A 15952-nucleotide genomic window follows, 5' to 3' on the forward strand; every position below is an offset into this window, starting at 1 on the left:
ATTTAATTGTTATTCAATAAACAATTATATTGTTACAATAGAAATTTCAACTATTCATTTCAGATATCAAGGTATATAGAACTTGATTAAAAATTTTTACGCTATCTTAAATTTCTCGTGGAGTCTTCAGAAAATATAGTCAGAACAGTTTAGAACACTTAAGAGATCAGTTACACGGGAAATAAGAGTAATCTAACCAATTGACAACTTATATGATTTTGTTAACCAACTAACCAATGTGAAAATTGATTAAAGCTTCATACGACGGCTCTACTATGTGCGGACGATTTCTTCTGTTTTAGAAACTCACTCACCATTCGATTCCTAAATTTCCTGACGCAATTCTCGAATTATTGTCAACAATATCAAAAGAAACGGTATTTGAGGATTCCAATACTCAAATATAAAGACTTCCTATGACCACTCTGATATCCTATTAACTATTATTGTACAACTAGTACAAACAGTTCATGAGGAAGGAGGTTGTTTTATAGATTATTCTGTTACTATGGAATGAAAAAATGAAAATATAAGTCAAATATTAATATCTTTACATTAAAAACACTGATATTAAACAAAATATTACAATTTTTGATGTCATACTATATTAAAACAAAAAGATTCACAAAACCAACTTGGTTCTTCAGATCGTATCACTTGATCTCTCGAAAAAGGCCAGTGTTTATAAGTTTGGCTGATAGAAGTATACTGTGTAATGGTTTTATAACCAAACACCACATCCTGGCAGGGTCCCCATGTAGTGTATGGCTATAGTCTTATGGAGGTTAATGTAAATAAAGACTTATCCCAATCGGGAATACGGGATGGAAGATAAAAGACACCTTCTGGATCACTGTGTTTATAATTACACTAAATACAATTTCTATCTACAATTATATATACAATCCTATAAGCCACTGTATACAATTATTTTATATGACTAATATCTATCTATATATATATATTTTGTTTCACAGCCTCTGTTTGTGAATACCTATGATTACTTGTAGACAATTCACGTTTTGTTTAATTATACATATTGTTTGTTTACATAAATTCCTAAACTCACATTTAAATGTTTAACCATTTGCAGTCCGTTGTCGCCGTATTTGCGACATTAAAATGCAACAATAAATTCACTGTCGGGTTGTTTCACTGACTCTGCACTCTTAAAAGTTAGATAAGTGAAATAATTTATAGTGTTATGATTATTTTATCATCTTTTCTAGTTTCTTTCCCTTTTAATAATAATCTTGTATCCCTTCGTGTAGTGAAGATGAAAGGCGAAAATTTTGTTAGATTCACAGAACGAAGATACACCACTTGAAGACAACAATGCATAGAGTGATATCACGGGAAGCGACATTCCCTTACAAAAAATCATCACGCGAAATTATGCATATGGGAAATTGTTTCGAAAAAGATCACACTTTCAAGCCTTAAAATTTATGTTTTTCTTTTATAATATAAGATATTATAATATATAAGATAGATAATAATTATGAAGGTAAGGACAAGGTTGATGTTTCTACCATATTGGCTTTTTATGAACTTCGGGGTTAAGGTCCACCACAACTGTATTTACATGCAAAGCTATTGGAAAAGCAAAAGCTGCATTAAGAGAAAATACTTATCCCGAAAAAATAGTGAATAACAAATAAAAGGATAAACAAATTTCAATATCGATTGACAAACAAAACAGATCAACATCTAGCAAATCATCTTTTCCAGATTTTCTAATAATATAGTAATATTTAAAAAAATAGATAGATCATAAAAGAATTATCGGGACGTGGTAAAGAGGTTAAACTAAAGAAAAAGGCAAAAGCTAACCTAACTGGGTTCAACAGTTCCCGTTAATATAAACCGTTTGTTCAGGAAAGTAAAGTATATAGAAAAAGTTGATGCTGGCAGGAATCAAATAGATTAAGAAGTCATCAATGAGATAAACACAAATAAAACAGGTACGAAATAGAGAAAAACGTAGATACAATTATAAACATGAACATGAATGATTCTTTGCACAAAGAAAAATACAGAAAAAAATTTAGATGTTGATAACTTGTATGTACATATGTAGATATTGGGGAATCATATACACTGCGACTTCAAAGATCAATTGTGTCCCCCTTTCTTGCTGCGATATTGGGGAACCCACTGTTTACAGCCGATCTGTTAATCCCACTCCTTTTAGAAAATTTAAAATGTGGGATGGCTGTAGTTGCCAAAGATCTTCGTCTTCTATTTCAAACGCTCCCAGATACGTACTATTTTATACTTCGAGATAATGTGGATGGAGATCCTCTATGCAGCAAAATTTGCACGCCGCGTTATCTGCTAAGTTTAGCGTCTTTAGATGTCTGTTAAGGTAACAGTGCCCTGTTAGTATTCGTAGATTCGTAGATTCGTTCTTACTTAGGTTGATACATTCAGCAAATCTACTCTGGTTATAATTTCCCAGAAGAGTATTTACCTATCTCAGCCCTTGTAGGTTGTCCCAATAATTGGTTGTGCTCCTGTCTACCTTCTTTTTCAATACTTTTTCTATCGTTCTGTAGCTGATACCATAGAAGGGTCGGGTCCCATGAAGGGCTTGTCTGTCCCCTCTTTAGCGAGATGATTTCATTTCCCTTGCGATAGTTTCTCTCTAGATTGGAAATATTTTTCAATTGCATAAATTTCTGATTAAAAAATGCTCGGTGTGTTGCCCAGGTTTTGATTTTGCCCTATTTCAAGTCATCTGCTGTGTTGAATCCGTCTGTATACTATTTAACGGCATTTCTGTTTATTTCATGTATGATGTTAAATTTTTTCTCAAAACTAAAACTTTTCGAAACATCATTCTGAGGCATGTCCCAGGTTTGGTCATTATTAGGGACGGTTTTTTCTTTTGGTGTATCCATCTCTGAACATTCTAAGTGATGTTTTATCTGCCACGTTTTCCAGTAAATGTGAAGAGTTGGAAGATTTAGAATCACTTCTAATGCATCTATTAAGCATGATATGGCTCCGGTTGCACATATGCAAGCCAGTCTTTGTACTAGTTCTGCTCACTGCCCCATATGTGATGATTGATCTCACAATTAACGTGTACACAGTAGGATATTTGGGTTACAATCCCAATTCCTCCCTCTGAAGTTTCTGCATACCATGGGGGTTTTATGGCTTTAACGATTATCTCTTTTTGGTGGTTGTTCATAATCTAGTGTGAGTCCAGATATTTTTCCTCTGTTTTCCACTCAATAACTTGCTCAACTAGCTTTATGGGCTTGAGGTTGGGTTTTTTCTTTCTAGTGAAGGAAATTTGGTAGGTATACCATGTATATATATTAGTCCAGAGGGTTATAATCATAAACCCAAGTGGAATGTCTTACGAGGCGTTTTGAGTGTTGGGATAAATATAGGAACGTAGGCATAAGGAAGCTAAAGACGGTTTATATTATAAATTAACAGAACACATGTTTTCTCACGACTTTTGTATAGTAAGATTTAATTGTAACCTTTGTTGTAGTACAATCTATTTAAGTACTTATCAAAATTCCGAAAGTTTGTAAAAAGTGTATTTTTGAAAAAGTAACAAGTGTTAAAAACGACATTTCTGGTGCTGCAAACAGGATTCTCGTACAGAAGCTCCCGTTTCCTGATCAATTTCAATTCTTTGACGAGAATTCAGCGAACCTGGGAACAGAAGGAAGAGCACGCTGATAACCCTACCTCTTGGGACATTCTCTCAAGATCTGGAATATTCCGAATAACGGATATTATGCCGAAGAGTTAAGAAAATCTAAAAAAATTCACACTACCCTAGACACGTATTACATATAGATTTAGATTTATTGGCCGAAACTTTAACTATTTATCCAATTAATTTCTCTTAACTCCTATCTTGATACAACTATAAAATACATTACAGGAAATGCAGATGACTCAGATTTAACTTTATTAAAAACTCTATAGAATTGAAAGGGAATAAAATTATAAAAAAATTTAATAAAGACGGTTATATTGCTCTTGACAATGAAATAATTAATCTTCAAAATGTAAACGAGTTCATCATTAAACTAATTAGAACAATCACCCTCTCTCATTTAGATATTACAAATATTGAATCATTAGCATTAAAAGAGTTGTAATCATTAAAAAACGAACTTCGACATACCCTTCTTATCAACGAAGAACATCCCTATGAACTCATAGAATCTTCTAAATCTTTTATCTGCGTAACCTCCAATACAATGCTCATAATAACCAAGATCCCAATTCTTCATATCAACTTTTATACTACATACAGAATTTATCCTATACCTAATAGAAATCACATTATGTTGCTGCCATTATTTGTACATATCCTATATAATCGAGATGTCTAATTCCAAATGTTAATAACAACAGCAAATACATAGCAACAGAAAATTTTTTGCGGGATACATCGCAAGTCAGATTAATAGGAATAGCCCATCCTATTAAAATCCAAGATCAATTGATCCAATTGTTTTTGAAATTTCCGTTCCAGAAGCCGTACCCATAAAATTCACACCAGATCATAAAATCAAGATAGAAAAATTGAAAATTCCAGAAACCCATGGTCAAATCCAACCGTTGGAAAATCTACCCCAGATTTCTGCAGGACTCAGTGCTGTAGCTATTAATTTATTAATATCAATTTTAGTTACTTTATTAGTAATTTTATTGAGGAAGAAAAGAAGAATTTCAAAGTTCCTTTTTGGGCACAAGCTCTAGCCAGCCCAGGTCCAAGTATTAGAAAAAATATTACAGGACATTTCGAAAACTTCGAGGACGAAGTCTGAGCCAAAGGAAGGAGGAGGAATGTAAGCATAAGGAAACGGAAGACGGTTTTATAAATTTACAGAACAGATGTTTTTTCACGATATTGTACAGTAAGATCTTTATTATAACCTTTGTTGTAATAAAATATATTTAAGTACTATTCAAATTCTAAAAAGTTTGTAAAAAGTGTACTTTTGAAAAAGTAACAAGTGTTAAAAACGACATTTCTGGCGCTGCAAACAGGATTCTCGTAGAAGGAGCCACCCGTTTTCTGGTCAATTTCAATTCTTTGACGAAAATTCACCGATCCTGGGAACGGAAGGAAGAATTCGCTGAGGAAATCATCAGTGTTCGTCTTTTTGATAACCCTATCCCTGGGACATCCTCCCAACATCCGGAATATTCGGGATTTTTAAAAAGTGACAGGTGTTACAAACGACATTTCTATATTAACACATGACAAAACAGAAAAAATAAAGCAGCAACTTTAAGAAGTTGTGGGTCATTGAATTTTTTAGTGGAATGAGATTGCGAAGTGTCAACGCGGACATTGAAAAAGATATACAGATATTTTTGGATTTATTAAACTCCACATGGTTAACGAAAGGTTAGGAATCGCTTATGATTTGAATTATATAGTTATCGCACAAAAGTATAGATTAAGCGTATTTGATTTTTGTTGATAACTTTATTTCATTGAAATGATTATATGTGATGCCAGCCCTGGTTTCGTGTACGACAATATCCCTATAATATTTACATGATATTTTGTGAAGATATAATAAACTGTTTTCCATCGTCACATTATATGTGGCACACCTACTTCCAAGGGAATTCTTGTTTTCATGGAAAGTATAATTTATAATAAATAATATTTTAATTTACACATAGAATTAATCAGTATATTAGGGGAGTGAAGCATCGAAAATGACATATATATTTTGGTCAACAAGCAGTTGGTAATTAATTTATACATTATCATTCACCTAACGGTATATATACCTGTAGTTTTTAAAATAAATATACTAGTTTTTATAGAGAATTATAGTAGCACATAACTAATTTTTTATTAGTAGAAATAATTTCATTACTTCGAAAGAGCAGTCGCAACAAATATAATATCATGGCCCCCCCATAAGTAGGGCTGGTGCAACTCTCACAGGGCCCGGGCCCTCTTTCAATTTAACTTTTAAATTTATTGGAGAATATTTCCCTATGGATCTTTTATAAATTAATGTAAATTATAGATTCTAGGTTAGTTACTATTGGTGCGCACGTGCTAGTTACTATTTGCAATGTTTGCATACAACACCTGCTCGGGCCCCACACACTCTCTCTACCTTCCCCTTCTACCAGGCGCCTACTGACCTCTACTTTTCCCGACAGGTCTTTTAAAGGCCTCTTGACATCATCGTTTTGGCACAAGATCTTAACCTCCATCGATCGAAGAAATGAGATCATACAAAGGGAAGGAATTTCGTTAAACACAAGTTACACTGATTAAAGATTTGTTAACTGAATTGCAGGCCCTTAAGAGATTCATGGGAAACCGTCTTTAACGAAGTAAAACACGTCGTCGTCGCAGGATTCTCACTCAAAAGAAAATCTGGTGTTGAAAATACGCCCGAGCAACTTCAGCAACAAGCCTCACAGGATTTCAAATCTTTTGTTGTCGTTTTGGGTTTCATCATGGCTGATTTGAAAACCAAATTTGTAAGCTGTGAATAAATTTGTAACCTGTTTGTTTTAGTGTTCATGGATCTAGACTGAAGGAAGTGAAGCTTAAAACTGCCAATTTAGTTGCATATTACCTTTCAGACGCCCTATTTGCAGAAACTCTTCATATGAAGAATGTATTTGTAACAGTATTACAGTCCGGAAAAGGTCCGTTGAAGCTTTTTACAATATATGAGAAAAACCTCCAGTCCATTTTCTGGAACCTATGCACAGCTAGAAGACTTTTCTGTACTATCCCAGTTACAGTTTCAACGGCTGAGAGGTCTTTTAGTAGATTGTCGAATTCACTGAAAACTTGGCAACGAAGCACAACTGGCCAAACTCGTCTGAACCATCTGGCAATGTTGGCAATTGAGAGTGGACTGTTGACTTTATGATTAAATAGACTATCGAACATCAAAGTAAGCATTTTGTAATTAAAGTTATAAGCGCTTCAAAAATATTAATTGTTTAGCTCGTAACTTTGTCATAATTTTATTATTTTGTTAACTTGAAATTTAATCTTGGTCAATGAGGGAAATATATCTCAAAATAGAAATTTACTTCCAGTAGAATCAAAATAAATGATTTACTTTATGTTTGCAACAATTTTGTCAATAAAGTTTGGTTTTTAGATCGAACTTAAGGCCTTAATTAATTCTTATTATCAATTATTATCACTTTGAATAGTGGGGTCGAGCCTTATCTAGGGGGCCGCAATCAAATGTGGGGGCCATGTAAAATATTTTGTTTTTATAGGTTGAGCGAATAAACGACTTGATATATAACTAAAAAAATATGTTTCTATTGTTGGTAAAGTCAATTACGAAAAACTATCAATTTGTGACGAAGTATCCACTTTAGAGTATATGCTTATTTTGAGGTTATGGTTTGAAATTTCTTTATTGCTAGGTTAGGTATACTTATAAATACTTATAAATAAAAGGTCTACTGTGACTGTACATTAATTTTAAATTAATATTATACATATATTTGGCGGTTAATCGGTAATTTTTCGACATAATAATAGTTAACAGTGGCGGGGGAAGGTACAGGGCACTGACACCCCTCTAGACGAGTAGAAAATACACTAGATATAATGAATGGTTTCTTTCGAACGATGCTAGTCGATTTTAGTATTTTCGGTTTTTCATTGGGGATCTTACTTATGCGGTGAATGAGATCATTAATCCTTTTATTGATGAAGTATAGACCTTCTTGGGATTTTTGGAATTTTGGAGAAAATCCCTTTCCCCTCATCGGGTTGTGTAACCATAATCTGTCCTTTTCTATGAGCCTTCTGCGGTTTTAATGTCTTATCGTTTTTTCATTCTGTCGCTGGTAACTTGAAGATTTGATCGAACCGATTCCTGTAAAACGTCCATTTTTCTTTTCAATTAAATCACATAACCTTCTCCTACTAGATTTTTTTATGCCAACAGCCAAAGTCTAGACCACAAGTACACTTTAATTCATGTACAAACAGGTGTTTCACCGGCGGACAACTTTAGCTTCGACATCATATTTGAACAGGAACGGCTTCACGGTCTATATCAGTTGACGAGTTCGTAACAATAATTATTTTTTTATATAAAACTGTATGTGATTGGAAAGAGTCGCATCGTTTCTCAAATGATTTTCCCCTGTAGGTAATTGGGTAGAATACATATTATTCTAAATGCTAATGTGATGACAGAAAAGTTTTCAGCTCTCAATGACGTGATGAGATCTTCTCCAGTGAAAACTAAACTCCTCTTTAACCTTATATCAGATCTAATGACCATTTCTTTTCAAGTCATCATTTACTATGAGCTTCTGTTAATGGGTAGAGTACTGCATATATGTTAATCTCTAGTTTGTTGTGGTTTTTTCTTTGGGTATCGTGTGGTTTGATATATACCAGTGTACCATTTGATACCATCATTGCCATCACTTAATTCTGAATATATTGAATTTGCTTTAACAACTCCATAGCTCTATTCCATCAACAATATCGGTTTTATTATTGCTTTATATGCAAGAAGTTTATTATCTAAAGATAAAATGGATTTCCTTCCGATTAACCAGTATATTATCTTCATCTTGAAGTCTGTTTTTGTTTCTTAGCAATGCCCTCTTCCTAGGTGAGTCTTTTGTCCAAATGCATCCCTAGATATTCAGTGGTTGATGATTTTGCTATTTGTATATTGTGTATATGTACTGAGGATAGTTTTCTGTTCTCGGTATGAAGTTTACTTGGGCAGATTTGGTCTCATTGATCTTAATTTTCCATTTGTGCAACCAAACTTGTAATTTGTGTAGATGGTTCTGATGTGAATTAAATGCCTCCACTGAATATTCATCTCTTGCTAGGAGGGCTGTGTCGTGTACAAATGCGTCCATAGTTTCTGTTAGTAGGTAAATATGCCGTATATAGTATGTACATTAAAGAACCCAGAACGGTTCCCTATAGGAATCCTGTTATAAGAGAACTGCTAGTTACTTCTTCGTTTACATTAACTATAAATTGCCTTTTAATTTTTATAGGATCTCAGCAAATTGAAATAAGATATAGGAAGATATTTTTTAATTTTGTATAATAATCCTGGGTGTCGGATCTTGTCAAAGGCCTGGTTCACGTCTAGGAATACAGCTATGCAGTGTTTTTTGAGTTCCAAGGCTCAATGTATTTCATGGTTTAGCTTGAAGATTTGGTACACATTGGAATGATTTGCCCAGAATCCAATCTCATAAAATTAAATTTTCTGTGTTAGGATCTGTGTTTATTTTTTGCAATGGGAGCCTTTCAAGCAGCTTTTAAATGATTTGTAGTAGACTGAGTAAGTTCTGGAAAAGTTACCATATTCTTCTTTATTTCAGCGTCAAATAGAAAATTTTAAAAATGTACAAAGCAGCCCAACACTTTTTCTAAGGAGGGCAGTTTATAAGCCGGTTTTCAATTAAATAAAATGAACCCTGTAACTGGGACGGTAACAAACTGACACAGAGTGAAGAATTATTTTTATTGGGTTTGATAAAATAAAAAATGGCTTCGCAATATTTCACTACCTCTTCTTCATTTTCTTTCGGGGTTTGTTAATATTTGTATTTTTTCGTTTTTGTGGTTTTGCTTCTCTCAATTGAGGACAATCAACTTTCTTGTGGCCAGGTATTTTGCAATTGAAACATTCCTATAACAAAAAAATCAAAAGTTTCAAAGTACAAATTTTTTGTGAATATCCTTTATATGCAAACTACACATTTTAAAAGTGGTTTTTGTTCATTTAATCTAATTCACCTTTATCACAATATTCTTCATAATGGAGATAGCGCCCTTTACGAGTTTATTTTTTCAGACATCTCAATAAACGACAAAATAATCGGCCTTAATTGCTTCTTATGAAATATATTTTCAAGAGTACACAAGATACCAAGACAAACTGTTTTTCAGAAAACTCACCACTCAAATTTACAATAATTCACGTTTAAACTAGTGAAAATTTGATCACCTTAAAGTAAAAAAACAACAAACCAAAACGACGAAAATGATATGAAAAAAAAAATAAATAAATAAAAATGTCGTGAAAAAAATTTAAAAGGAGGAAAAATGAAAATAAAAAGAAACAAAAACAAAATTTTTTAGAAAAAAAGAATATCTGATGAACCTGACAGAACTAGATTTCTTGAAGCAAGTCTTAAAAAATAAATAGCTATCTTAAAAGTACTTCAATAAAATAGTAAGAAAAACTAGGATTCCAAGATTTGGACAACTGGGTAAAATTCTCCCAAAATTTAAAATTTTTGGATCTAAAGAAAGTTTTTTTTAATAGGGACTGTAGTGGTTAGAGGCTGCTTGGTGGGTAAAAAGGCTGAGATGTGGTGGAGACAGAGGTAATTAGAAAAATTTTAAGAAATCATATTAAAAAAATTTGTGATACCAGTTGGAACTCAATTAACCGGTTCAAGATTACGGATGTTGGGGATAATGACACGACCTTATAGTTTTAGAATATGGAGAATTATTATAAGATCAGCTTGATAGGCAGATAATAACAACAAGATGAATAGCACACGATAATCGACATATTATCAAAAAATTAGTGAGGTAACTACCAAAGTTATGTCAATATAAAATTATAACTGTTTGCAAATGAATTGTAACCAGTGATTCAGAATAGATACGGAATTTTATTCTAAAATATTTTAATTTGTCTATAACAAAGAAAAAGCCTGAAGATTAATTTTATTTAAAGATTTGTTCAACTTACCTTAACAAAACTGATTTGTTCACATTTGTGAACTAATTGAGCACATCGATTACAAGTTTTACAGTGTTTCCAAGTGGATTTTACACATCGGCTACATTTATCACAATGAACATAAGTATCCCCATTTTTTGAAGTACATGCATTACATTGATTACAGTGTTTATTCTCATTTGCAACCCATCGATTACAAATATTACAGTGTTTATAATTTGGAGATGGTAATTGTACTAAACTGAAATAAAAACAGATTTGGTGAAAAAAATCATACTAGTAAATGTATCTCAATATTTTTTAACACATTTTGTATCCAAAAAATCCTTTTCTTTTCTATTTGATTGTTTGATTTTCAAAACAGTTTGTATTTTACTCTTTATCAGTGATGACCCGTGGATCAGGCACTGACCCACCCAAGCTTTTTAACTGACCCACACTTTTATTTTTTATGTTAAAAAAGAGAATAAATACTTAAACAAAAATTAAAATATAATATATTTATATTTATAATCGAATTTATAAAAGAATATTTCCCCAACTGGATATTGGCTAGCAGATTTTCTATTTCTATTGTATTATTTTCCCTGCGCAACTTGACGCGCATGCATGTTCGTTGCATAGCAGAGTGTGGGATGTACCCGTGTTTGTCAAAAGTGTTGTGTATTATATTGTTACGAACAAGCTTGCAAAATGAGTTCTTGGGTCGGCCCTGTCCAGCTACAATGGAATTTTAAAATTATGCGAATTCGCGCGGCGTCCTTGATTTTTTTTTATAAATGGCGGACGCGCCTTGATGAACTTTTTATTACAGAAAGCGGTTTGTTACATTTTTTTATAATTTCTAGTCTATTTATTTATTTCTTGTGTTTCTTTTTGTTCTACAGCACTGTAGAATTCTATTCGTGGTATATAAATAAGAAATTAAAGAAATAAATGTTTATGTAGTGCGGTTAATTTAGTTTTAAATAAATAGTAGTAGTACTGAATATACTGTTTACACCACTACACCAAAACTAACAATTATACTGTCTGACGCGCATTTCGATAACCAAGTTATCGACTTCAGAGACTGAAGGTAAACTGTTTTCGTGCGTCAGACAGTATAATTGTTATTATTGGTGTAATGGTGGTGTAAACAGTATATTCAGTATGAATATCGCCAATGGTTCCAAAAATTCCAACTTAAATAGTAGTAGTGAAAAGAACGAATTAGTAAAACTAATCGTAGAAATTTACAGTATGTTATTAATTCAGATGAAGTTGAACATTTAAAAAAGAAGATCTAGATCTATTTTGTACAACGTTAAATTAAAAAAATTATCTGCGAAAAGTGCAAAAATCTCATGTTATTTAAATGGGAAATATATTATGATTTAGGCATGGTTTAATGTGAATATTAAGGGCTGGTTTGGGTTTGATAATTTATAACCTAAACATTTGAGGGGCGTTTGCAGAACAAAATCCAATTTGGGAAATAACAGACACCCTAGTCCACATATTTGGGTGGAAAATTGTTTTGGCCAATGAACTTTGTGAAATCTTCAAACAGAAATAGACTTGATACTGAACTAACTGCGAAATTTATTAAATTAATGAACTCAAAATATAAACCAAATATTCATAAATTGTCTGAAAATAAACACCAGCAAATTTCCCATTAAATACTTTATATCAAACTTGATTATTAAACCAATTATTAATAAGTAATTATACAAAATATATAAAGTATGTGATTTTCTATATTCCTTCTTATTCACGAGCTAAATAAAAAAAAATAATGATCAAAATTTGACCCACTTCTCAAAAAGATTCACTATTACTGCTCTATACCAAACTATGAAATACATGTATATCAGCTTTCCAGCATTCTTGAAGACTAGGGGACAACCATGATGCCCTCCACCTATCTCCTGCTATCTCGACACACATTCCACCACCTTGTCACAGCCATATTTTATTATGAGTACTCAAAAACTGGCTGATAATGTGAAGAATTGATGATGATGATTACACTACATTAACTCACCTAGAATCGACATTTGTAAATATTCTAACCGGAGATCCTTTTTTTCGCCCCTTAGGTCCACTCTGAAATGACAAGTGATTGTCATATTCAACTTTGTAATCTAACATACAAAATTCTGACATTCTGTTCAAAATTTGTGGTTCCATATAATATGGATATATCCAAAATATGGGCAAATCATCTTGTAGTTTATTAATAGTTTTATATTCTGCATTTATGCTATTAAACGTTGTTGAAAGTATTTCAGTTCTTCCTCCAAAAGGTGGATCTGTTATAAGTACCATATTTTTACCTCTTAAATATAGATATTTGTTTAATTTATACAATATGAATACAACACTTTCTTACTGATTTGTCTGCAAATATGTCCTAAATACTCCTTTTGCTTCTTTCATAAAAAAGTGATTATTGAACATGTTATACCAGCAGAAAGATAATGGACCAAAAAAATTATGAAATCTCTTATCTATATCTAAAAGAATGCTAGTAATATCTTCATTATTACTTTGTATATGTTCATGAATTCTGGGAGTGCCAAGACATATTACATTTCTAAAAAAAATTGGAGAAATTTCAGGATACTACAATATACAATGCTGGATAAATTAGCTATACTAGCTAATGATGAGAAAATTCAAGAAACATTTAACACAAGAATTGTAGGAGGATTGAGCCTAGAAATGTTGTAAATAGAAACTAATTTTGATTACTCAATGTTAAAAAGTTTAAGGCAACAAACAGATAGACCATAAAAAACAAATATACAGAAACATTTTGCCATTTATTTGGAAAATATTTTCAAATCAAATAAAATTGAGAAGGCAAAAAAGACCTACTACGCAACATTAAGAAACTGATAGATACATAGAATTTGCAATGTCCAGAGTACTAATTATAAAAATAAAATCAAACTTGATATGATGAAATTCCTGATTACAATTTGTTAGGCAAGAGGCAACAAAAAGATAGAAAAAGTTTTGTAATGCTTATAAAACTTATAAATAGTGAATTGGAACTTCAATACTATAAAAAAGAGCAGAAATTATCATAGTTCCCAGGAAGGGTAAAACAGTGTGTGATATAAAGTCTATTGGTTTTCTCGCCAATAAATTTTATTAAAGTGAATCAATAAGATCCTTAAGCATTAACAATAAACTCCTCTCATAATTCATAGCAGCCCAGGAAAAAGAAATCTGACCAGCTATATTTATAGACACATTAATCTAAGTACATGGGTGATTCCATTATAACTGTGATATTCAATGTCCTGTATTGTTTTTTTGTACTAGTCATTAATTAATAATCAATTAATAAAAATTTTGTGTTAATTGAATAATTCTTAAGATATTTAAACATTATTTTTATACAATATAACTTGCCACTTAAAGAAAACTTATACTACATCACTTGAATGTCAGTACCGTGTCATGTCCATTCCTAGAATTTACCGATAAATTATTAATTTTTTTTGTCGTAACAAATGATTTAAACTAATTACCTTATAAATTCTAATGTTTATGATCAAACTGAGGAAAATTGATGCACTTGTTGTTTAATATCTTAAGTTACCATGTCAGTACCGTGGATAAATGAGTCAGTACCGTGGAACTCAAAATCCGACATTTGTGTCTTGCTCGTGATACTTTGAAGTTGTAGTAAATTCCTCTTAGAGTTTTATTTTTACAGTAAAATAGATGAATAATATGCATAAAAAAGTTAGAAAAGTTAAATTTTAAAATCTTGAAATTTTGAATACAAAAAATCACAGTTAGAACGGAATCACCCACATATAGGACAATAAGTGATTAGACTGTTGAGAAAACAGCATTAACCTCAATAGTATAATAGGTAGAAAACAAAATATGGATAATAATATTTAATGAAAAAAGCTTTTCAAATATATTAACAATTTAGAGTCAAATCACTTTTAATCAGTACTTACTTGAATCCTAAGCATTTGAAGATTGTTATTATATCACGAACTGAAGACTTTGAGAAGTGATATTGTGCTTCTTTCTTAGAATTATTTAATGCTGGAAGAATATCAGATGGATGCGCTAATTGATAATCAGTTAATCCATTAAGAACTGAATGATTAATATGTTTTGGGTCGCCCTTTTTATACAGAATATTACAAGTATTACAAAAATTTCTTTGAGATGCATTAGAATCGGCTAAAAATTTGTTCAAAGTACTGAACATTTCACGGTGTTTTACAAATTTGACGAATTTTTGTGATTCCTCAGACCAATATTTGTCGTTAAATTTTGATCTTTCATCTTCCCAAAGGAAAAAGTTACATTGTTTTCGGTCTCTACATGCAGAACATGCGAAATATTTCCTAGGAACACCATTAACAGTCCTACAAAATAATATTGTTGGTCCGTGAGGACAACGTGGGTTATTTTGAACATCTTGAGTTAAAACGTCTACTCCCTCAAAAACCATATCTTCAAATATATACGTTAGGTAGATAAATTTCTAGTGATTTAGTGTAGTTCCAATGTATTTGTCACAAGATAATTTCTTCTTTTATTAAAGAATATTTGAACTACTACAGAAAGAATTTTGGAGAGTAATCATTATAAACTCAATATTTGTTTATTTGAGCTAACTTTAAATAATAAATAAAGAATAAATAATAAAAATTTTTTAATTTCTTCAATTTTTTACTTATTAAACCTATTTTATTTTTGTGATAAATTATCTTAATTTTAGGTCGCTTCAAGTGGAAACTTCTTTTAAAAATTTTAACTTTTCTACCTATTTTTAAAGACATTTTTTCCAAAAAAATGCGTTATTACTAGCGTTTTGTGCGTCCATAGTAGCAATATCTCTTCACAGGAAGCATGTAACGGTTTCGGATTTTTTGCATTTAATTCCTATATAACTGTAAAAGGGCCGAAATGAATGAAATGTTAGGCATCATTAGAAAAAAATTAATCAAACTTACCAAAATGTAATTTTACCCATACTTTGGTAAAATTAAGTGCTCACAAAATTAAAATTTTTATTTATGAATCATATTTTTCATTTCATAAACCAATTATTGTGAGAACCGTCAAGAAATAAGAAAAAAATTTTAAATAAAAGAGATTATTGATATTTTTCTTGTTTTATATATACCTGGTCTAACAAATTACATAACTTATAGGGTATTTTAGCATTTGCTAAATTTGAA

At 31.5% G+C, this 15952-nt stretch overlaps 1 protein-coding gene across 1 annotated transcript; it reads right to left on the bottom strand.

Moving 5' to 3' along the window:
* Positions 1-9492: 9492 nt before the first annotated feature.
* On the bottom strand, positions 9493-15285 carry LOC130893650 (rRNA N6-adenosine-methyltransferase ZCCHC4). Its single transcript, XM_057799913.1, has 5 exons — positions 14714-15285; positions 13120-13323; positions 12772-13065; positions 10752-10983; positions 9493-9674 (listed from the first exon to the last, which is right to left on the bottom strand). The coding sequence occupies exons 1-5, from the start codon at positions 15217-15219 to the stop codon at positions 9549-9551; spliced, it is 1362 nt and encodes a 453-aa protein (XP_057655896.1). The 5' UTR covers positions 15220-15285; the 3' UTR covers positions 9493-9548.
* Positions 15286-15952: the final 667 nt, after the last annotated feature.

This window comes from Diorhabda carinulata, chromosome 5 (assembly GCF_026250575.1).
Source record: "Diorhabda carinulata isolate Delta chromosome 5, icDioCari1.1, whole genome shotgun sequence".
Taxonomy (NCBI): domain Eukaryota; kingdom Metazoa; phylum Arthropoda; class Insecta; order Coleoptera; family Chrysomelidae; genus Diorhabda; species Diorhabda carinulata.